General features: G+C 35.7%; 1 protein-coding gene across 1 annotated transcript in view; it reads left to right on the forward strand.

Moving 5' to 3' along the window:
• Positions 1 to 25231, forward strand: part of LRRC7 (leucine rich repeat containing 7) — a 505876-nt gene that overhangs the window by 213604 nt on the left and 267041 nt on the right. Inside the window, exons 4-5 of the mRNA XM_036841498.1 lie at positions 1024 to 1141; positions 24175 to 24253. Of these exons, the coding sequence (XP_036697393.1) occupies positions 1024 to 1141; positions 24175 to 24253 (197 nt within the window). The remainder of the gene's footprint in view (positions 1 to 1023; positions 1142 to 24174; positions 24254 to 25231) is intronic.

Below are 25231 nucleotides of genomic sequence, written 5' to 3' on the forward strand. Positions count from 1 at the left end.
AGTTAAATGTACTGTGGGCCAATTGCATAGTCATGGATACCAGAGACTTCATCTGTGGAAATTCAGCAAAACACAATTAGAAATGTCAAACAGAAAAGATCTCATTAAGATAATTCTTCCAGAAATGAATCAAAAATTCTGTCCCAGCTGTTCAAGTCTTGAGTAGTCAAGTGAGATGGACATAGCTAAAAAATCTAACCATATTGTTTCCAGAAATGTGATACTGGAAACAACTACATAAAAATAACCAGATAACTAGAGTGTTTGTTAAAAATGAAGATTTTGATCTTTATCCCAGACCCACCATATCAGTACTTCTTTGGGTAAAGCCCAAGGACCCATATTTTAACCAAGCATCTTCACCCACCAATGATTAAAACCATGCTGGATTTGGGAACCATTGCATTAACACTTGACTCTTCCCCATCTAGTACTTTTGGATTGGTGGCAGAAGTGAATCAACCACTAGTGGTTATTTTTCACCAAGTATCAGAGATTAAATATTTCATTTGGTAGATATTTATGAAGCAGCGTGGGGACACACAAAAGAAATGTGAGCTCATGTATTCAACTGTATTGCAGTTCTTGCATGTCAGATAAACAACTGTTCAACATGATTAAATGGAAGTAATTTGTGGTTGTGGAGAAAGAGAATTGAGGTAATCCTGATAACTGTGAGAATAAAAAGGAAGGGGCTACTCCAGAAGTTATTTCAAAGAAAAAAATAAATCAATTGGTTCAGTGGCAAATTGAACACTAATGTTAAACAGAAGGGGAAAAGTAGAATACCTTGGGTGGTGAATGTGGGTAGCAGAGAGTAGGGAGGTACTAACATGGTGATGGAATGTGAAAAAACTCTGAAGAGAATCCAGAAGATGGGTGTGGAAGAAGGTGAGCCTTTTGGGGTTGGGCCCTTTTACTATCACATTTGTAAAGATGGTGAATTGAATTTTGTTACTAAGTTTATATATGAATGGATTTAACCAAATTGAGATCTAACGAATTATTATTTTCTTTTTACAGCAATTGTTCAACTGTCAAGCTCTAAGAAAACTAAGTATTCCTGACAATGACCTTTCAAATCTGCCAACCACTATTGCTAGTTTAGTTAACCTTAAAGAACTCGACATCAGTAAAAATGGTAAGATTCTCATTTCATTTCTAAATAGCTTGATTTTTTAACTGAAAATATGTTTTAATGTTTTCTCTTAGCAAATGATATACACTTTTTCTTTGATTTTGTTGCAACTCTAACTTAATTTTTGTTGAAAATCTAAATCCTGAATTATAAATCGAAGACAGAAAATTTCTCTCCCCTCTTACTAATGTCCCTGACTCACTCAGGCCTTATTTCCCTCTGCATTCAGATATGTGATTTAATCTTTTCTAGACTATTTTACTGACTTTACACTGCTTATTTTCCTCATTCTCAGGGTAAAATTTTTTCCAACACGTCTCAAGTATCACCTGCTCAATGAGGCCCACCCGTTAACCCTTCTTGGAATTGAATTCCCAGTTTCCTTTACTCTGCTCCATTTTTTCCCATATCACTGACCATCTTCTCAATATATATGATTTACTGATTTTTTATGGTCTTGTCTATCTTCTCCTGCTCCCAAATGCAAACTCCATTATGTGGCAGGAGGGATTTTACTCTGTTTTGGTCACTGATGTATCTCAAACGTTTAGAGCAATGCCTGGTGAATAATAAGTGCTCAGTAGTATTTGCTATATTTTTGGCCAAACTTGTTATGTCTGGTGATTTTGTTGATATTCATGTTGATGATCTTTTCTTCTAAATGTTTGTGGGAGTCTCCTGTGTCCTAATATGTTCATTAAATCCTCATTTCCTTCCATACAAACTTGGCTTTCTGTTTTATTACAATAAAGCAAGGATCAGTCAAAAAGAGTTATGTCTAGGCACTATGAGGATATAAAACATGACCCCTTCATCATTAAGCTAGTCGGTTAAACTTTGTGTGTGTATGTATGTATTGCTTTGGTAACTTCAGTCAATATGCTTGGTGCCAAAGGAACAGGCATCAACAAACAGATCCCTGCCCTTATGGAACTTACATTCTAGTACATGTGTTAAACATTAAACAAATAATTATGGATGATTAAACAATTGCGTGTGAAGATACATTGGAGGTGAAGGATATGCATACTAGTAGGACATAATCCAGTCAGTGTAGTTAAGTTACCCTAAGAAATGATAACCAAGCCCAGACAGGACAAATAAGAGTTGTTATTCAATGGGTATAAAGTTTCATTTGTGCTGGATGAATAAACTCTAGAGATCTGCCATCCAACCAACATAGTGCCCATAGTTAACAATACAATATTGTGCACTTCAAAATAACTGGTCTTATTATGCACTAGAAGCAAACCCTATGTCCCTTCCTTGTTTTATTTTCTTAATAGTCTTTATGAGAAACTGACATACTATATTTTTAACTTGTTTATGTATTGTCTAGATTCCCCTAACTAAAATTAAAATTCAGTGATATTCTAATTTTTTATTGTTGTCTTGGTCACTGATACATCTCTGCTGCCTAAAACAGTGTGTGGCACATTGTAAGAGTTCAATAAAATTTATTGAATGAATTCACGAATGAATGGTCCTTCTGGAACATCAAACATTTGTTGAAATGTACCAGTTTAAATGGCTAGTGATTTCTTCAATTCAAGTCTATGAGAGTCATAGAAAATTTACAGTATCACTGGGGAAAGAAGACTAACACCTACAAATAATCAATGAATATCAGAGTTCAAGTAATGCATATGGCTTGAGGAATTCCATGAAGCACAGTAGCATCTGAATAAAGGAGAGCATTTCATTTGAAGGAAACAGATAGAGTGCATGGGACTTCCTTGGCAGTCCAATTGTTAAGACTCTGTGCTTCCACTGCAGGGGGCACGGGTTCGATCCCTGGTCAGGAAACTGAGATCCCACGTGCTGTGTGTTGCGGCCAAAAATAAATAAATAAATAAAATTTTCAAATAGAGTGCAAATGGGGGACACACACATCTTTCTATACCAACTTGATTTACCACTTAGAGGGTTTTCAGGAAGCCAATCCTAAAAGGACCATTTGCCGATTTAGAGAGAGAACAGCAACTAGATTTAGGCCCATTGAAAGATGACATAAAGGCCTACATTTATTCTTTTAAAAATAGATTTACAGGTCACATATTATTATGAATTGATAGTTCTGTACTTTAATAACAAATAATTCTATTTATATACATTCACACATCAAATTCTATTTTCAAATTACAATTTCTGAGAAATGTCATATGGCCAAATATAACACATCCCTTGGCCTTCATGCAGGTTTGGCTGGATAGTTCATGTAAATAAAAAATCTATCTTGTTCTTAAAGAGAATCAGAAGAAAATTCATCACCAAATATAAACACAAAACTCCTAAGAAATATGACATTTTTATGAGCATTATAATCATCTCCTAGCGGTCCTCTTGCATCAAGAAATTTGTGTTGTCGGTATGTAAACTGCAGGTTATACTCCTACTTAGAAGTAAGTCTGTGAGCATCATTAGAAGTCCTAGTAAGTAGTATTTAAGGACTTTTAGACTTTTAGCTATGCTTATGATTGCTGTACTGTGGAAAAAGACAGAGCAAAGCATGGCAAATCATTCTGCAAGGTTAGTATAGTACAAAAGGTTTGATGAGCATGATGACATATCAGCCATTGCTAGAAGTGACACAAACAGTAAAAGATTTCAACACATCAGTCCTTTCACAAAATCATACCTAAAAAGCTGTCACTGAATTCTGTGGCAGAGACCTAGACAGTTACTTAAGGAGCATAATACATCCTTTGGGAATCTGTCAAGTGAAGAAAGAGCAGATTGCAGAAAGTAAATGCAGTGTCAGCATCACAGTTTGACAAGGCTAGAATAGCCCCAGTGGAAAAGAGTCAAGTCATGAGAGAATATAATCAGTATTGGGATTTAGGGACAGAAAATGAATGTTTATTTGGAGGCAGGGACTCATGCAATTGCTAGTCAATCTAGGTAAACACTTGCCTGACTTGTGTTGGAATTTGATGAGTGACCCTTTATGAAATTATTTCAATTGGAGCCTGAAGTTAAATCTGATCTTGGTTGTGCCTGTGCCTCCAATCTTTACTTGTCATGTCTAATTCTTCCACTTATCCTAATTCACCATTCCTCCTTCCATAATTTAAAAATACTACTTTATATTAAAACCTTTAGATAAGTGAACTATTGTGGGCAGAAAGGTATCTAGAAATTTTTTGTGAATAGCTTTCACTACCTCTCTAATCACACTGCCAACGAACCCATCTCCCTTCCATTTCATCCCCAGGTAATGCCAAGCTATCATTCTCAAATGCATCAGGCTGGTTACCGTGACACAAGAAATGATACTATTTTCTCTGCCCAAAATATTTCTTCCTCCCACTGTTGTCCCTCATCAACCAGAGTCCTCTTCACCTTTAAAAAGACATCTCTGATGTTATGTATTCTGGGAAACTTTCCTGACATCCTATACACAAATAGAATTAATTGCTTCTTCCTCTGTATATCTTTATACTTCCGGCTCATTTTGTAATTTATTTTTTTTTAATATTTCAAAAGGTAAATTTTATTTTATTGATATTTTCAAATTTTTTGGCTGTTTAAAAGACACAATTTTTTATTATTGAAATATAATTGATACAATATTATGTTAGTTTCAGGTGTACTACATAGTGATTTGACATTTGCATACATTATGAAATGATCACCAAGATGTCTAGGAACAATCTGTCCCCATACAAAGTTATTAGAGTATTATTTTTTTTTTTAATTAATTAATTTATTTATTTTTGGCTGTGTTGGGTCTTCGTTTCAGTGAGGGCTTTCTCTAGTTGCGGCAAGCGGGGGCCACTCTTCATCGCGGTGCGTGGGCCTCTCACTATCATGGCCTCTCTTGTTGCCGAGCATAGGCTCCAGACGCGCAGGCTCAGTAGTTGTGGCTCACGGGCCTAGTTGCTCTGTGGCATGTGGGATCTTCCCAGACCAGGGCTCGAACCCGTGTCCCCTGCATTAGCAGGCAGATTCTCAACCACTGTGCCACCAAGGAAGCCCCTATTAGAGTATTATTGATCATATTCCTTATGCTGTATATTACAACCTCGTGGCTTATTTATTTTATAACTGTAGGTTTTTACCTCTTATTCCCCTTCACCTATTTCTCCCAGTCCCCATGCCCTCCCCTCTGGCAATCACCCATTTTTTTCTCTGTATCTATGAGGTTGTTTTCATTTTGCTTTGTTTTCTAGGTTCTAAAAGTGAGATCATGCGGTGTTTGTCTTCCTCTATTTCACTTAGCATACTACCCTCTTGATCTATTCATTTTGTTGCAGTTTCAGAGTTTTTTAAGGCTGAGTAATACTCCACTGTATATGTATGACACATCTTTATCTAATCATCTGTGGATGGACATTTCAGTTGCTTCCATATCTTTGGTATTGTACATAATGCTGCAATGAACATTGGGGTGCATATATCTTTTTGTATTAGTGTTTTTGTTTTCTTTGGAAAAATACCCAGAAGTGAAATAGCTGGATCATTTCGCAATTCTATTTTTAATTATTTTTTTAAATTTTACTGGAGTACAGTTGATTTACAATGTTGTGTTAATTTCAGGTATACTGTAATTTAATTTCTATATATCCCTATGTATTTGACAAGATTGTAAAACCCTTGAAGTCAGAGACTATCTTATTCATTTCTTTATTTGGAGCTACTAACACAATACCTATACATGGCAGGTGCTCAGTAAATGTCTGGTAGGTAAATAAACATTATACTTCTTTTAAAATATATAATATATTTTTATATTATATTACATTAGGGACCCTGCATAGTGTAGGGTCCCCACCTCTTATACTGGGATCTGTTAAATGTTGTAACTGAGTGCTGGAAAAGACAGAAATGATGCTGCAATAAGTGATGAGTAACCACTAAAATCAGCTCCAACCTTCAATATAGAAATATATTTAATATTCTTGTTCTTGGGAGAATGACTACTTCATGTCAAGTTTTGACCTTTCCCTTGAGCTTTAGACTAGTATAGCCAACTGCAGACTGGACATAGCTATAATATGTTCCATAAACACCTCCAAACATAACGTATTTAAAATGAAGCTCATCATCCACCCCAATCTGCTTTTCCTCCATTATATCCAGTTTTCTGTTAATGTTACTATTATCCACACAGATATTCAATGCAAAAATCCATTCTTTCCTCTGACTCCCATATGCATTAAGTCACCAAATTCTACCAATTTTACTTCCTAAATGTATGTCTAGTCTGTTTCTTTCTTACCATTCCCATTGTTACCGTGTTAATTTAGTGTCTTGTCTGTTTCCAAGACTGGTTAACATAGCCTTCTAATTGGTCTCCCCCTCCCGTTATCGCCACCACCATTCCCAAACCTATCCTCCACAAAGTAGCTTCAGCACTTTCTAAATTGTAAATATGACTAGGTGGCTCTCCTACTTAAGATACCTCAGTTGATCTAGGCTAGAGCATAGGCTCCCTAACACAGCATTAAAAGTTCCCACAAGTGACCACCTACACTTCCATTCCATCTGCACATCTCACAAAGATGATTTGTACTTTTTAACTTTATGGTCTAGATATTGAAGAGCTGCCTCAAATGTTTAATGCTGTTGCAATAACTCTGTGACTCTATTTATATAACTTCCTCTGCCTAAATCACCTTTCACACCTCTTTTCACCTGGTTCAAACTTACTTATCATTCAAAACTCAATTTAGTATTGAAAACACTTGACACTTAGTTATATTAAAATATTTAGGTAGGGACTTCCCTGGTGGTGAAGTGGTTAAGAATCCACCTTCCAGTGCAGGGGGCATGGGTTCAATCCCTGGTCCAGGAAGATCCCACATGCCACGGAGCAACTAAGCCTGTGCGCCACAACTACTAAGCCTGCTCTCTAGATCCCATGAGCCACAATTACTGAGCCCGCCTGCTGCAACTACTGAAGCCCACGCACCTAGACCTGTGCTCCACAAGAGAAGCCACTGCAATGAGAAGCCCACGCACAGCAAGGAAGAGTAGCCCCCGCTTGCTGCAACTAGAGAAAGCCAATGCGCAGCAACGAAGACCCAACACAGGCAAAAAAAAAAACTACATAGCTTTAATTTTTTAACAGTAAACATTTTAAGCATGAAGAAAATAATATGAGACAGTAGTGTGACCACCATGTAGATTAAAGTGATGGCATTTATTATAGATATAACACTCTAGCTTTTCTTTAATGAAACTTGTAAATTCTCATCTCCATCCCTTTTTCCTTCCTCTGAGTTAGTGTGTTTAAAATTTCAATGAAGTGCTAACACATTGTGTGTGTTATTCTGCAAGTTTTCATTCTACATTATGTTTCTAAAATTTGTCCTTAATGATCAATGTGAATATAATTGCACCAGCATAGTACCAAAGTTCCCACTGCTCCATATCCTTGCTAATACCTGGGGTTATTCGATATTTTAAATGTTGGCCAGTCAGATGGATATATAAGGATAGCTCAATATTTTAATTTATATTTCATTAATCACCAGTGAAGTTGGCATTTATTCATTTCTTTTTATTAGCAAGTGTAGAGTATCTTTCTCTGCAAATTGACTTTTTTGGTCCATTTTTACTTTGGATTGTTTGTTAGGTTCTTGGTGATTTGAAAGATTTATATACTGTGAACACTAATCCCTTATTGGTTAAATAGGTTACAAATATCACCTCCCAGTTTGTGGTTTGTCTTTTCGCTTTGCTTGGGATGCCATTTGTTGTAGAGAAGTTGCCAATTTTAATATACTAAAATTTATCACTCTTCTCTTTTGGGCTGTATTTTTACAGCTTATTTAAGAAATTCTTTCATATGCTAATATCATAAAGATGTTTGTCTACATTTTCTTCCAAAACTATTAGTTTTCTTTTCACATTTAGGCCTTTAATTCATTTGCAACTTATCTTTTGTGCTATATATTATCAAAATTTATTTTTTCCATATGAATAGATGATTAATTGTTCCATCAACATTTATTAGTCTCTTGTTTTCTCACTAATTTATGAATATACCTATTTTACATATAAAAGACATTTTCCAAACTCTTTGTCTTGCTCCATCAGCTTACTTGCCTATTCTTGTACCAATATCACATTGTTATAAGCATTATAACTTCATATTAAGTTTTAATATTTGATAATACAAGTCTTCTTTCTTTTTAAAATGTGTCTCGCTGTTCTTGGTACTCAGTTCTTTATATAAATTTTAGGTTAACTTGTTGAAGTTCACAAACAATCTATTAGAATTTTTTTAATTGTCTTGAATTTAAAGATTAATTTGGGATGAATTGATATCTTTGTGATAGTAAGTATTGTAATCCGTGAACATGGTACTTACCTCTAATTAGATCTTATTTTGTGTCTTTCAATAAAGTTGTGATTTCTTTCAAGAAAGAGCTGCACACATTTCATTAGAGTTATCTCTGAGTAGTTTAAGTGTCTAGTTTTATAAATTGTATTCCTTCTATTTTTATTTATTTATTTATTTATTCCGGCCATGCTGCAGGGTATGCGGGATCTTGGTTCTCTGACCAGAGATCGAACCCGTGTCCCCTGCAGTGGAAACGCGGAGTCCTAACCACCGGACCGCCATGGAATTCGTGTATTCCTTTTAGAAATTTTAAGTAAATTTTAGTTGATCCTATATAGAAACATTGCTAATTTTGATATTTTGATCTTACAATCAGCCATGGTGCTGAAATGTAAGTTCTAATATATAACCAGTAGATTCTTTTGAATTATTGTGTATAAAATCATATCATCTGCATGTGACAATTTTCCTTTCTTTCCCATCCTTATACCTTTATATCTTCTTTTTTTTTCGAATTTTATTTATTTTTATACAGCAGGTTCTTATATACATACTAGTGTATACATGTCAATCCCAATCTCCCAATTCATCCCACCATCACCCCCATCCCACTTCCCCCCTTGGTGTCCATACGTTTGTTCTCTACATCTGTGTTTCTATTTCTGCCCTGCAAACCGGTTCATCTGTACCATTTTTCTAGATTCCACATATATGCGTTAATATACGATATTTGTTTTTCTCTTTCTGACTTACTTCACTCTGTATGACAGTCTCTAGGTCCATCCACATCCCTTTATATCTTCTTGATCACTTTTTTATAAGTTATAATTTCCTGGGAAATAATCTATTCCATCATCCAGATGTTCAATTTTATTGTAAAACATTGTCAATAGACTTCTTTTACTTGTTTTATAAATCTCTACCATATCCATGGCTGTTTCTTTCTTTGTATTCTTAACATTTTTTAATTGTTCCATCTATCTTGCATGTTTTTATCTCCCATATGGCCAGAGGTTTTTCTACTTTACTAATCTTTCAAATAATACTTTTTTGACTTATTTGTCTCAATACTGGTTGGTTGGCTGGCTTTTTCTCCAATAATTAATTTCTATTTTTCTACTTTATACTGCAGCTTTTTTATTATGCCCCTCCTACTTTCTTACAGTTTACTCAGTTGTTTTTAGTATTCCAATAAACTTTCAGCTTTTTTAGTTATCATACTATTTTTATTGAAATATGTTGCAGACTACATAGTCTGGATGATTTCTCTTTATTCATTGACTTTCACATTGTGGCCTAGGATATGGTCAATTTTTAAAATATTCTTGGTTGCTTGTGATAAAAATACATATTCTCAGATTATTGAGTACAGGCTAGGGATCATCTAATAATATTCTTTATTCTTCACTACATTATAGGCTTTTCTAGGACAAATACTGTATCTTAGTGATTTCTATATGCTTGAACATTGAAAGCAGATTTCAACCTCTTGTGTTCAATAAAGATTCTAGTCTTTCTTTTTAAAAATAAGTGCATTAACCTTTATCTTTCTTGAGAGAGAGAGAGAGAGAGAGATAAATAAATATTCATGCTGTGTGTAAATCATCCTTCCTCTCTAAGGAAAATTCCCAAAAATTACATACAGCAATCCATGGGTAAATCATTGGCTTTCCATGCCAATGGATCTTTTATCCTTTCTTCCTCAGATCTTAATCCAACAGTAAAACTCTAATCTTATGTCCATCAGAGAAAACTGCATTTTATGATAGTGTGGTACCTGAATAAATAGTCTATTCCTGTTTGCAGAGCTGATACATGGTCATAATGGAGTAAATTGTTTTGTATGATAAAGCAAGATAATGAATGATAAGGTTTAATTGGGCAGTGATTCAGTTTTAAGTCTGATTGTTGATTTGTCATAGCTTCAGAGAGACTATGACACTCTAATTTAAGGACTTCAATGAAAATGAATTAATGTGAAAATGCTTCCTAATTCTGCAGCAATTAAGTGATTTTTCTCTCATCCTCTAAAACTTATTTCTATACAAGAATGAATTTGAACAGCATCATAGTGGGACAAATCACTGTTGTTAGTTATAATGAAAGGCGATCAGAGTTGAAGGTATTATTATGTGTTTTACTGACTTGCCAATTATTCCACCCATTCCCCAAATGAATACAAAACAATGAAGACAAATAATATCTTCAGCTTTCAGTGAAGAGGGGGAGTTTCTCTCAAACACACTAGAGAAAGAAGATATGAGTAACCAGTTAAATGTTGAAAATCTTTAAAATTTTGAGCATATTCAGAAAAGAATAGAGACTCTAATAGTGTATATATAAATTCTTAAGGAAGTCTATTTTGGGATGCCTTATGTGGGTTGGGGAGAAATTATTACCCTGCAGTTGTTTTCAATTAACAATAAATATGCTCTTTGATGTTTGGCAAATCATTAGGCCATTTGTTTAGAGTAAAGCTTATTATTTTGTCCTATTAAATACCTCACTTTCAACGCTCTTAATGTGCTATTTATCTGAAAATCACTAGCACTTCCCTCACTGTAAGACTACTTTCCTTTCTACAGAGTCTACTTCTGCCCAAGATTATAGTGTTAAAATAGAGGATTGACTCCTCTATTTCCGTAGAGGAATATGATGGCAACAAAAACCAAGTCTGTTTTCCTGCCACCTTCTTAGCTAGATGCCAGGATTTTTAACTCTTTCTAATGTCTTCATGAGGAAATAAAACCAACACATAATTTTTATGTGTGTTGCCAGCACTTACTCCATGGGGGATAGAGCTTCCAATCTGGTAATATATTTAAATATAAGGGAGAAAGGAACTGCTCCCCCCCCCCCCACCTCATCCTTCTGACATCTGTGTTGGGCTCTGTCACCTAGAGTCAGCAGAGTCTTTCCTGAGCTGATTGATTAACCTGTCTTCGTGTGCCCCAGTAATTCCTAGAACTTGTAAAATAACAGAACTGAACTGACAATGAAGCATTGTGAGTCCTCTCTCTACTAGGCCATACTCCCTCGCAGCTTCAGGATAAACTCCTGAAAAGAACTGCTGCACCTTGCACTGTTTCTAGACTCACAACAGCCACTCTCAAAGTGCAGGCATAGTAAGTGCTCAGTAAAGCAGTTGACTGATAATGACTGAAAAAAAATCATTAACCAAAAATGAGGTAAGATTATTAAATAGGTCCATTTAATATAGTAGTGACTCAATATATTTGTTGTTGAAGCAGAGGGAAGGTGGGGAGGGCAGGTGTCATTTTAACTCCTTTTGACTAAGTCTTATTCATTCCTCTATAAAAGAACTTGTTGGTCAAGGTCATAAAGATTTCTCAAAATTTTCTCTAGACAGGCATGTCCTAAAGGCAGAATCAGTTGCATGATTGCCTCAAAGTATTGATTACTTTACCTGCATTTGGCTTTTCTCTTTATAATGCCACTAAAATTGGCAGAGTCTTACAGGAGACCTTTAACTCTTCTCGCTTGGGTTCCTCCTGTGTTCTTGGCTCCCTTCACTTGAAGGGTTGGAGGTAAAGCAAATCATTCCAGTCTGTTTGTTCTTTTCTCTCTCTCTCTCTCTCTCTCTCTCTCTCTCTCTCTCTGTGTGTGTGTGTGTGTCTTTAATATATGACTGGCCTGTACATTTTCTCCCAAATTTACTAACCTAATTGCTGGATGCTTTTGCTTTCTCCCATATAATAGACTGTGTCTCTGAAATCTAACTCTAATCAGTACTTCCTACATAATAGAGTATTGCCTCATTTACCAAATATCCTTGGGGAATGTGGGTTTATACACAAAATAATTTTCCAAAAAAATTACAGTTTATCCTTTTACACCTCAAATTTTAAAATTTTATTTGAATCATTCTGAATGGAAATTATTCCAAAAATGTTTCATATCACATTATTTTCTTTCAATGAGTATAATGAATGCAATTGAACCTTTCCAGGTTGACTTGAGTTCATTATGGTTTGTGTTATTAAATTTTTTTAGTATGTGTAGACGCTTGCCTCTACACAAAATAAGAATGGTAGACTTTAAGAGTTCTGGTGTTAACTTTGTAGTTTTTCCCATCACCTCCTTTATTATCAGACCATGAGTTATCAAATCTTCATATCGACATTCTGCCTATTTTGAGTAGCCCCCTCTTCTTATTTGTTCCTTCTAATAGCTATTGGTTGAACTATATATAAAGAGGACATAGATTTGGAACTAAGCTTATAACACTTGTCAGTATAATGAATTCAGAAATAAAGAACATTATGACCTGAGCAATGCACTCAAAGTTCCAGAAAGTTGATAGTATTATCTGAAATTTGACCAAAGGTAATCATAGAACAAATACAGTTTATAGTGCCCCTATAAGAATGCCACATGGTCAATCTTGAGTATGCATTAAACTCAGAGTTCTAGAAAGATGGGGCTGTTTGTATTTGACCTGGAGAGTATGTATGGAACAAATCCAATATATTGTGCTCTATTATGAATGTTGCATTGTCAATTTTGAGTAGCTAAAATTTATACCCCCAAATAGTTTAAATCCTGGATTTGATGGAGGCAGCTTAATAAACATATAACGTGATAGTGTTTGGAATAAGCTTGGCCTGGTTTCAAAACCTCCGAGCCTCGGTTTCTTCATTAGTTTAAATAGCAATAATAAATCATCTTATAAAATTGTTGTGAAGATGAACTAAAGCAAAGTGCTTATAATGTTTCCTCAGTAAATTCCGTTCTTTCTGCTCCTAAAACTAATCCAATTTACTAGATATCCGAAAACCTGCCTGCTTTCTCAAAATTGAAAAAAATATATAAAAATTGGTATCACATTTAAAATATCAGATGAAAATATTAAAGTGTTATCAATATATATCCCTCCTTTTTTATACAAACTATAAAATTAAGGTTTTAATCGTTTTTCAGCCTATGGCACTTACATCATAGGGTAGACCATTTGGGCTGATGATACCTCTGAAATTCAGAGAATTCAGAGAAGCATTTCAAAATGCACTATCTATAACTATTATCATGTGTACAGGTTTATATAAAATTTTTAAAGTAATAAACATAAACTCTAATGCATTTGAGAGAACACTAAATCATTTAAAATTTGGTATTTGTAGGAAGTCCTTTATATTATTTTTGTATGAAAAGAGAGTTACCTGTTTAATCTTAGAAAAGGTAATTTGAATCTAAAGCGTCTGTACTTAAGATCGTGTGTTTCTTTCCATGTTTGTAGTGTTTTATTTCATTGCTTCAGGATATTGATGCAAAGATATAATTAGATCCAATTTAATAGACACTTGCTCAGTTTCTGTTGTTTTCCTAGGTCTGATCTAGGTACTGTCAGGAATATCAAGAAATTGAATGTCAACTGACTCCATCCTCCTATCTTTCCAGAACACTCCCTCTTATACCACTCCAACCCTCCTTTGACCCCATCAGAACTACCAATTTATTAGTACCACCACCTTTTCATGAATTCTCTCAACCTTGATGTTTGCTCTGCCCTTTTTGCATGGCTTGAATTTTGTGGTCAGTCATCAAATGACCCCCTTGATACCTTTGCTTCTCTTTTATATATCTATGTATGCTCAGTAAAATTACAACCCTGACTGAATCCAGCTCTCTACCTATGGCTGAAAAGATCTGGAAGAAAACAGTCACACTGATTGATATGACTTTAAGTTCATGATTGCAGTTCTGAAGTGGAGCCTTAATGCTTCCCAACAATCATGTTGTACTTTCTTTGTCTATTGATGCTCATTCTCTTCTGGTAACTATTTCACATGTTCTCTTCTGTCTTCAAACTCCCACATCTCCTGTCCCATGTTCATGGTTATTTATCCTACTCCACTGAGAAAATCAAAACTCTCAAAGGATAATTTCCAGACTGTCACCATCCTATCAATTCATCTACCAGCATCTGCACCCATATTCTCTCATTTCTGCCAAATTAGTACAGGTAAACTACTCCTGTTTCTCTCTAAAGCCAGTCTCTCCACTGGATAACCATTCCCTCTTGCCGACCCATGGATATCACTGTAGAAATTATCCTCAGTCTCTACCATATCATCAAGATTTTCCTCTCTACTTGTTTATTCTAATCAGTATACACACATGCTATTATTTCTTCTGTTCTAAAGAAAATTTCTTGGATTTTTTTCCCTTAATAGTCCCTCACCCCCTTGCAGCAAAAGCTCTAGATGGAGTTGTCTATATCCTCTATCTACAATTCTTTCCTCTCATCCTCTCTTAAACCCACCCCAGTCTTTAAACCCTCTACTCCAAAACAATTCCAGATGAGGTCATACAGATCTCCTCATTACTAAATCCAAAGGCAATATTTGGTCATCATCTTACTTGACCTAGCAACATCATCTGAAACAGTTGAACACTTCTTCCTACTTTACACATTTTCTTCATTTGATTTCTAGGATTCAATACTCTTATTTTTCCTCCCATCTCACTGATTGATCTTTTTCAGTCTCTTATGTTGATTCTTCCTCTTCTCCCCAACATCATTTTGGAGTATTTCATGGTTCAGCCCCTTGTCCTTTCTTCTTCATTATCTACATTTTCATCACTGGTGCTCACATTTTGTCTTATGGTTTAAATACTGTCTAAATCAGCGGTTCCCAACCTTTTTGGCACCAGGGACCGGTTTTGTGGAAGACAGTTTTTCCACAAACCGGGATGGGGGTGGGGATGGTTTCAGGATGATTCAAGCACATTACACTTATTGTGCACTTTATTTCTATTATTATTACATTGTAATATATAATGAAATAATTATACAACTCACCAGAATGCAGAATCAGTGGGAGCCCTGAGCTTGTTTTCCTGAAACTAGATGGTCCCATCTGTGGGTGATGGGAGACAGTGACACCCGAGGTGTGTTGCTATGTCCAATCTACTCCGTAATCTCGTTTTGGTTGCTGTTACTGCAGAAAACCCTGCTTCACAAAGATAGGATGTTGGAAATTGAAGCAGGCTTTTCAGTACTTTTATGGCAATCTCAGGTTATTCTGCCTTGACTTTAATCCAGAACCTATGGAGATCTGAAGTTGTCTCAAACATACTTTTAAGGCCACCATCATTTATGATCTCAAGTAGTTGATCCTCTTCTAGCACAGAGAAAGTCGATTCACCTGGCTTATGCACAAATGGGTCATGGATCCATTCCTTCCCAGTTTGGAGGTCTTTTGTGGTTGGGAAGTAATGCTTAAACTCTTTTGAAAGCTGAGATAAGTGATCATGCACCAGCTGGGAGAAAGAAGGCCCTGGCTCCGTCTCTTTCAAAATCTCTGCTAATGTTTGAAACATGTCAAAAATCCCAATGTTCACTCATCGCCCCCATAATTCCAGTTTGGCTTTGAATGCAACCACATTATCTGCCGACTTGAACACACTTGTCGTTCTCCCCTGAAGTGACAAATTGAGTTCGTTGAGCAGGTTGAATATGTCACACAAGTAAGCAAGATTTGCGACCCCTTCTGTGTCACTGAAATGTGCTGCTAGTGGTGACTGTTTTTCTGAAAGAAATCTCTGGAGCGGCTCTTGTAACTCAGAAACTCTGGCCAGTGATCTACCTTTAGAAAGCCGTATCACTTCTGTGTATAAGAGAAGACGTGTGTGCTCTGCGTCCATCTCCTCACAGAACTGCACGAACAGACGTGAGTTAAGGCATGTACTTTAATGTGGTTGATAATTTTAATCACATCCTGCAAAACGTCTTTAAGTTCAGGTGACATTTTTTCGGATAGCCAGCATTTCTCTATGGATGACACAGTGTGTAGACTCACATTCAGAAGCGACCTCTTTGACCCGAGTAGTGAAACCAGAAAGCCGTCCAGTCATGGCAACCTCTCTGCCCGTGCATATACCAGCACAGAATGACCAATTCAGTTTTCCTGACATGTAATCATTCAAAGACTTGAATACTTTTGCAGCTGTGGTGTTGGTTGGCAACAAAAGTGTACATAACGTATCCTCATGCTCATCCACCTGAAAAATACATGGCACAAAAACAAGCATTGTTGCCTTGTCGTCAACATCGGTAGACTTGTCAACCTGGATGATGTACCACGGTGACTCATTAATCCTCTCTAACAATTGTGCCTCAATATCCTCTGCTATTTCATCAATTCGTCTAGTTATGGTGCTAGACGATAGAGAAACACGTGCCACCTTTTGAACTGCAGCCTCTCCTAAAAGTTCATGACAAATGTCCTTAACAGCAGGCAGGATCAACTCTTCACCGATAGTAAAGGGCTTCTTAGCTGTAGCAATGTGGTTAAGCCACTAAGGATGCTGCTCTCAGTGCAGACACATTTGATGAAGTGGCGGCCTTCAATAATTGCTTCCGTTCTTCGTGTTCATGTTTTTCCTCTTTTGAAAAACTCCAAAGGTTTGTCTTTTAATGAAGGGTGCTTGGTCTCCATGTGGCGAAGCAGTTTTGAAGCTTTCATGGCTTCGTTGGAAGCCACATACTATGCAACGCGGGCTTGGAGAATGTGAATCAGCTGTTGCAATGAACCCGTAATTTAAGTAGGACTCTTGGTATTTTCTTTTAAATGCAGCTTTCCTTTTGTTGGCAGTCTTAGAGTCTTCTGCTATCTCATCTTTGGGTCTTTCCCCCTTTTCAAAGAAGCTCTCCAGCATTGTTTGTTTTTTACTCATTTTGGCTAGGGTTAGCTTGTGGGCTTACCAAAACTGTGACTGAGACAAGTGTGCAGTGCTGAAAGAGGCGTGGATGGAAGTGGTAAATAAAATAATGGGCGAGCCACACATGGACTAAAATAAGTGTCGGATTCTGACTTAAAGCCTGTCACCAGATGCAGCTGTACAATTGAGGTACATCAACTCACTTGCCACTATAAAGCCTGCCATCAAATGCAGCTTGTCACTTGCCACTCATTGATAGGGTTTTGATATGTCTCCAAGCAAATGACTTATTACGGTCTCTGTGCAGTCAAACCTCTCTGTTAATGATGATCTGTATTTGCAGCCGCTCCCCAGCGCTAGCATCACTGCCTCAGCTCCACCTCAGATCATCAGACATTAGATCCTCATAAGGAACACGCAACCCAGATCCCTCTCATGCGCAGTTCACAGTAGGGTTTGCGCTCCTATGAGAATCTAATGCCATGGCTGATCTGACAGGAGGTGAAGCTCAGGCGGTAATGCGAGTGATGGGGAGCGGCTGTAAATACAGATGAAGCTTCACTCCCTCACCCACTGCTCACCTCCTGCTGTGCGGCCCGGTTCCTAACAGGCCACAGACCGATACTGGTCTATGGCCTGGGGGTTGGGGATCCCTGATCTAAATGATAATGAATCTTACATCTTGAAATCTACAGTATAGACCTCTCTCCTAAACCCATCTGACATCTTCTCTTAGAAATCTTACAGACATCTCAAATTACACATGTCCAAAAGTGAACTATTTATCTTCTTTCCAAAACCTATTTCACATATTGTTTTTCCCATCTAACTTCAAGATAACTCCTTTATTCAAGTTGCTTAGGACAAAGAACCTGGAGTTGTCCTTGATTTCCTTTTCTCTTTCATACTCTTCATCCAATCCATCATGCTATTCTATTGGTCTTATGTTCAAAATTCATCCAGATTTCACTCACTTCCTTCTCCCTCCATTGCTCCCACCCTGATGCAAGCCACCATCAATTCTCCTTATGGTTTATTACAATAACACCTAATTGACCTCCCTTTCAGAAAGACCACCCTACTCAGGAGCCAGAGTGATCCTCTCGAATTATAAATCAGACTGTATCACACATCCTTCAATGTCTGTTTCATTCAGAGTAAAAACCATTCTTGTAATGGCCTGAGAGCCCCTACATGAGTCGACACCCCCGTCTCCCCATCATACACCCCTTATTACTTCTCTAACCTAATTCTTTGCTACTCTTCTCTTCCTCACTGTGTTCCAGTCACGCTGGCCTCCTTGCTATTCCTAGAATACACCAGGAATAATTAATCTTCACTGTCTATTCACTCTGTCTAAAATTCTCCTACTGTCCACCTTCAGTTTCCAGATATCTGTATTCCTATCTCTCTCACCTTCTTCAAGTCTTTTCTCAACTGCCATCTTTCCAATTAATAAGGCTTACCCTAATCACCCTAGTTAAGTTTGAAATCTTCAGGCATTTCTGATCTATCTTTATTCTGCTCTAATTCCATTTTCCATAGCACGTCTCAAAAATTAAATACTATTTAATGTATTTCATGTGTATGCTAATTATCTCTATGGTTTATTGTATGTGTTCCTTTGCCAGAATAAAAGCTCCACAAATGAAGAGAATGTATCCATTTTTCTTACACTGTATCACCAATGTTTAATACAATTTCTAACACAGAGTAAACACTCAATAAATATTTGTTGAATGTTGACTTTTCCTTTTAGGGACCTTATAATTAAAATATCAGGGAACCACATAAGACAAGATGATAAAGCGATAATTCCTCAATTTATAACCATATATTGTGTCTCATTATTTTTCAGTCTTATTTAATTTCAGAAAGAATACAATCTAAAACGCTAGTCTTAAGAAGAGAAGGTCATATGGGCTAAAATAGTTGAACAAACTTTCACGCAGATGATAGAATTTAAATGTGTTTCTATGGATAATATTTAGATTGAGGATTCAGATGAAAGAGTGGACAGGGACAGCTAAAAATTATAACACACTATTTAAATATATTCAAAAAGTGATATTAAAAGATAGTTATATGTTATAGAAATGTCTTACACTCAGGTTTGCCTTTAAAGGATTTTCCATTTATGACATAGGAATCAGTGTTGCTATTGCTAATGTTAGGTTCTATATTTGATTATCACAAATTTTTGCCACATTTAGATTCCATACTTATCTACTGCATTGGGGAAAATATTTGCTTTCATACTTTAATACCAACTTAAAACCAACTTAAAGTCTAACACAATTTTAGTGACATTTTTGTTTTGATTTTTTTCATTTTGACATCAATAATCTTTTTATAATTAAATAAAGTTGAAAACTATACTACTTACAGATTTAAGATTCTCCTGTCAAGACTTGGTTGCCTGCATTAGTAATAGAAAGGGTAGTCTAAATAAAAATAATTAACTGAATATACTAAAACCTAAATGTAGCCATGACTTTCAACTTCTCCCATGTTAAGAAAGAAAGAGCCACATTTGATGATTTCAGAATTCTCCCCTTTTCCTTCTCTGGTGGAAGAATGGCTGAGCACTGCAATGGTCAAATGGAGACAGCAGGAAAGAGAAAAATAAAAGCTCCACAAAGTGGATTAGTTCTTGAATAATTAAAAGTTGAGCAAGCAGGAGCTTTCTCAACCTAATTCTTTTAAAAGGGGAACGACAAAGAAAACAATCAGATAAAGTAGACTTTTACATCTTTCCTTCCTCAAGATATTAATAGCTTATTAACACAATTTTGCATAACTCCATTGCATTGAAAGCTTTGTTTACAAGGTGTTTTAAGTTCAAAATGCAGAAATGCTATTTCTCATTTGACAGAATTTCTGTGAACATATTTAAAATAGATTTTATGGCATAGTTACTGAAGTGAATGTATTGGGAAAATATTCCCACAGTGTCCTAATTTGAAGGGTAAATATCTATTGATGTCATCTGATATTTATGAATGAGGCAATTGTCCATTTTTTTAAACTAAATATATCATTTTGCCTGTAAAACACAGTGCTTCCAGTGTAATTATTTCAGAGTACAGTCTTTATTTGTTGTGCAGCCTAGGTTTGAATCTAAGCTAGATACAATGAGCTTGAATCTCCAGGATTCCCAAAAGAATTGAACTTATAATGCCTTTAGAAGAGAGTTTCTTATAAGCCTGTGTTAGAAAATTTATGTGATGTCTCAACTGAAAAATAGGGATTAAAACTTGAGTTGCATGGCCTACAAATACTTGAATCTGTTTTTTACAGAATCACAAATAAAAATGGCTGGAATAAGATAAATTGTTAAAGTGAAGTCCTATCTCTGGATGCATAATTTGAAAATCAAAACAAAGTTAATCTTAAAAAATGTGTGTGTATGAACTTTTTTAGAATTGAATAGTGTGTGTATATTTATATATATCAATATATATGTGTATAAATATAGGTATATATAACCTTTTTAAAAATCAAACACACTGTGTTTCAGAGGACCAGACAGACCAATCTCAAAAATTGGTTAATAAAAATGTGAACTGTACGGGGAATTCCCTGGCGGTCCAGTGTTTAGGCTCCGCGCTTTCACTGCCGAGAGCGCGGGTTTGATCCCTGGTCCGGGAACTAAGATCCTGCAAGCCGCTTGGCACGGCCAAAAATAAATTTTAAAAAAAAAGAAAAGAAAAGAAGCAAGATGCTTAAAAAAAATGTGGGCTCTATATTTTTAATATAGTAACATAATAAAGAGGAACTGTAAACAATTTTAATAACTAATGTAATAAAGTAACGTAATAAAGAGGAACAATAGACATGGTGTTAAAAAAAATTAAATAAATCCCACCTATATTCGTTCCCATCTATAAACATCCATTAGGTATTTAAATAAGTCACCTAATCTTTGTGAATGCGTGATTCTTCATCCATAAAATGAAAATAATATTGCCTAATATATCTTCCTCATAGGATTATTAAGAGAATTAAATTATTTTACACAGTGGCATAAAGAAATGTAAGTTAACTTTCCTCTTATTAACACATGAATTTTATCTAGTATTTATTAGATACTTATTAAGTGGCTGACATGATACTAAGTGCTTTACAACATGCTATCTAATAATCGGAACAGCCCTTTGAATTAGGCAAGAAATGAGAAAGTGACGTTCAAATATTAAAATGTCTGACTAAGATTACATAGCTAGTTAAGTAACAATACTGAGATTAGGTCATCCTTCCAACCCGTGCTTTTAAATACTATGCTTTAGTACCTCTCCATGTTTAGACTGAACTATAAGTTAAAGATATGCTCTAAGAACTTTTCCTAAAGTCTAAGGTCCATATATTAGTATATATGGTAAAGTTCCCCTGGCAACCTATTTTTCCAAATGTGTTCTGACTTTCATAAGCAAACTAAGCAGCTATAAAAACCTCTACAAAAATACAAAAATATTGCTCAGCGTAGACTAGTTATATATGTTTATATATTTACATTATAACATACAAATATTTATTTATAAATATATGTTTATTATTTACTTCCCATCTGCAAGAGCATTTATTGCAGCTATTATATTGATAAGATATTGAGATATTCTTTCAGCACACTAATACCTACCTCTTTGTTGTTCTTTTAGGTAGATAAATTTTACAAGTTTATACTAGCCAGCTCATCTCGACATGACTGTTGGTTCCTTTGTTGACGGACACCCTCTGCTTCTATTTGTTTCTAATAATTATAGATAACATATATTCAGCACTTTGTGCCAATTACTTTACTTGCTTTATCTCCTTCAATCCTCTCTGCAACTCTCTGATGAAACCATTCATATAATAATCATATTTCAGAGTAAGAAACTAAGACATTGAACATTTAAATGACTTGCCTAGGGTTATCCAAACAGTAAATTATAAAGTTGGGATTCCATTTTAATCCAATGGACTCTTCTCTGAACAATTTTAAGTTTAACTGTAAACAACATGAGTTTTTGTTTTTTTTTAACAAATAATGTGGTAGCATTTTCACCACAGCAGGAAATTCCATTTTCAGCAGAAGATAAAGAGATACACTACAGTCTTTTCTTTAAAATCGTACTTTAATTTGCTTCTGCTTCCATGTCTTGGTTTACACATAATTTCAGGAAATATCATCCTAATGCAGGCACCTGTGGAGATAAGGCATCAGGCACACTGGCTTGTAATGAGCCCAGATTGGTAACTGGGCAGAAAAAGCTAAAGGGAGAAAAGAAAAAGCTTTATACTCCTGTTGGTTGCAGATATCCAAAGTGACTATGAATGCTCAGGGGAAAAGTTGAGGATAGCTAAGGGTTATGTTATTGACTTCTGTGCCATTTTGTTAACCTCTAGTTAATAAGGGCAGCTCTAGGTGTTATGACCTTTCCAAAAAGGGTAATTGCTTTTCTCATTCAATTCATATGTAATGGTGCTCCTAAACTTCCTTGGGTTTTTATTAAGAAGGCAAAATACTTCAGCAATAATTTTAGGACAGCACAGTTTCTGGTGAATCTTCACATAGAGAGAAGTGGCATGAGAAACACCTCCACACCATCCTTCATACCCTCACTTTGCATTGGTAAATGACTTGTTTGGTTTGGCTCTCCTCCTGCTGCTTCTCTGGACCTTGAAATCCTGTGGACATGGTGATCTAGGTCAACAGAATCTAGGAAGGTGGAGGGTTTCCTTTCTTGATCATCTATCATCAAAAAGTTCAACTAAATCCTACCACAAAGTGTTCCTTATCCTTCTGTCATATATGAAGTACTTGGCAGGACTAGTACTTCATAGACATTTTTTTAAACGCTTAACAATAGTTTCAAAAATTGAGGGCAAGCAGTACTGCGGGGATATAGGAATGGCTTCATAGAGTTGTTTTCCCTCCTAATTTTTGTAGGGCTTATTTCAATCATCCTTCAGTATCTGTGGGAGATTGGTTCCAGAAAATACCAAAACTGGTTGGTTCCCTGCAGATACCAAAATCCGCAGGTGCTCAAGTCCCTTATATAAGATGGCGTAGTATTTACATATAACCTATGCACATCCACCTGTATACTTTAAATCACCTCTAGATTATTTATAATACTTAATGAAATGCAAATGTTATGTTAATAGTTGCCAGTGCGTAACAAATTCAAGTTTTGCTTTCTGGAACTTTCTGAGTTTGGGGTTTTTTTTTTAATATTTTCTACCTGCCCTTTGTTGAATCCGTGGATGTGGAACTCGTGGATATGGAGGGCCAACTCTATGTTTAATTCATTTGTATCAACTGATTGAAGCATCCTCCACGTCTTTTATTCCTCTGAATAAAATCCTAATTTATGGATTGGGTTTTGGCTTACCGATTTCCAGTAAGAAAAACTTGTGTTTTTCTGTCACATAGCCAACAGCACAACTGTGACAGCAGTTGAGCAGTTCTCCAAGGGCAGTCAGCCAGGCTGGCTACCTCAGAGACTCCAGAGAGGACCCCAGGAAGGGTTGCTCACCTTGTCACCCTTTCAGGCAGATGTAGAGCTGCACTCTGTGCCAAAGAAGAGATGCATAAAATGTGTTAGAGCTTCTTAATAGTTTGGGGATATCTATCGGTTTTGTGAATTCTCCTTAGGTATCTTTACATTGTACATGTTCAATCTTCTCAATCTTACAAAATGAAGGGAGTAAAGATTTTATTTTCTGTTTTCTTATATCTGCTGATTTCCCCTTTCTTTTGTAGCAGCACTATAATAACTAAATAATCCCAACCATTTTAATTTCTTTAGATTAGTAAACAGCCAAGGTATATCCTATGCTAAATTGTTCTCAATTTTATATCTAATTTCCAATTATTACTATCATAAAATATTATTTAACACATATTTTATTTTTTAAATGTACGTATATTATATAACACTAACATATTATATTAATAAGTTATTATTCTTACATGTGATTACCCATATGGTGTTTACACTGTGTATTTAATTAATTATTCTTAATATTAAAACTATTGTTTAGTATATTTTATGTACTATTTTCTTAATTTTAGGTGTACAAGAATTTCCAGAAAACATAAAGTGCTGTAAGTGTTTAACAATTATTGAAGCCAGTGTCAATCCAATTTCTAAGTGAGTATGAGTGATTACATTTTATTTATCTTTATGTTTCCATTGGATAATAATGTACCAAGATAAAGGAAACTCACATAGTAAATGAATTTTAAATGCTGTATTTAAAATTCAATTTAATAGAATGATGGGAAAGGAATAATCAAATCAGGATAGTTCAATAAAAGATGAGTAAAAGCATTGCTGAGTAACAATGAAGGCCTAATTGGCACAACATGGCATTACTTTGAAGGAAACCGTGTCATCATTTTTTGTGGTTCTGAAGCAACATTCCATGGAAGAGCACCAAAACTAAGAAAACAGTTATTAGTTATGGTCATGCTGGAAAATTAGCATCAAGGTTCTGATGAAAGTTCAAGAGAGTGCAAGTGTATAAGGTGCATGCAAATAGCTGATCATGTGATTCAAGGTGGAAAATGAATGAAGTATGATCAGAAAAAGGGAATACTGTATTTAGGTACCAGATATCACAGGAAGAGCAAAAAGACAATTCTGTGAGGATAGCCTAGTGGAAGACGTGGATGGTAAAAATGCTGTGATCAGAAATAGGGTATCTGTGTGTCATGATCTGTTAGTAGAGAAATGCCAAGGGAAAGTGAAACCCAGCATGTGACCATGTTTCAAATTACGATATGCCATAGTGATAGAGTGTATTGTGGAATCAAGTAGGTCAAGAAACCATGAAGTGAATGGATTGGGTAAGCCCCGAACCTGAATGTTAAAGTCACTTATCTATGGAAGTGGATGTAAAATCTAGAAAGTCTATCGAAAGTTGTAGTAATATTTGGAAGTGGATGAAATTAATCAGTGGTATTGGGATGCAGATAATGAGTTGCAAAATAAGACTGGCATTTTAATTATACAAAAACTGACAGGATTTGAGGAAAATCCCTCAGTCCTTTGTCCACATGAAGATGGGGAGACTGGGAGAAACTGAAGTTCATAGGAAAGGTGTTGAATGAATCTAGTGTTTCCAGA

The sequence above is a fragment of the Balaenoptera musculus genome, chromosome 1, assembly GCF_009873245.2.
Source record: "Balaenoptera musculus isolate JJ_BM4_2016_0621 chromosome 1, mBalMus1.pri.v3, whole genome shotgun sequence".
Taxonomy (NCBI): domain Eukaryota; kingdom Metazoa; phylum Chordata; class Mammalia; order Artiodactyla; family Balaenopteridae; genus Balaenoptera; species Balaenoptera musculus.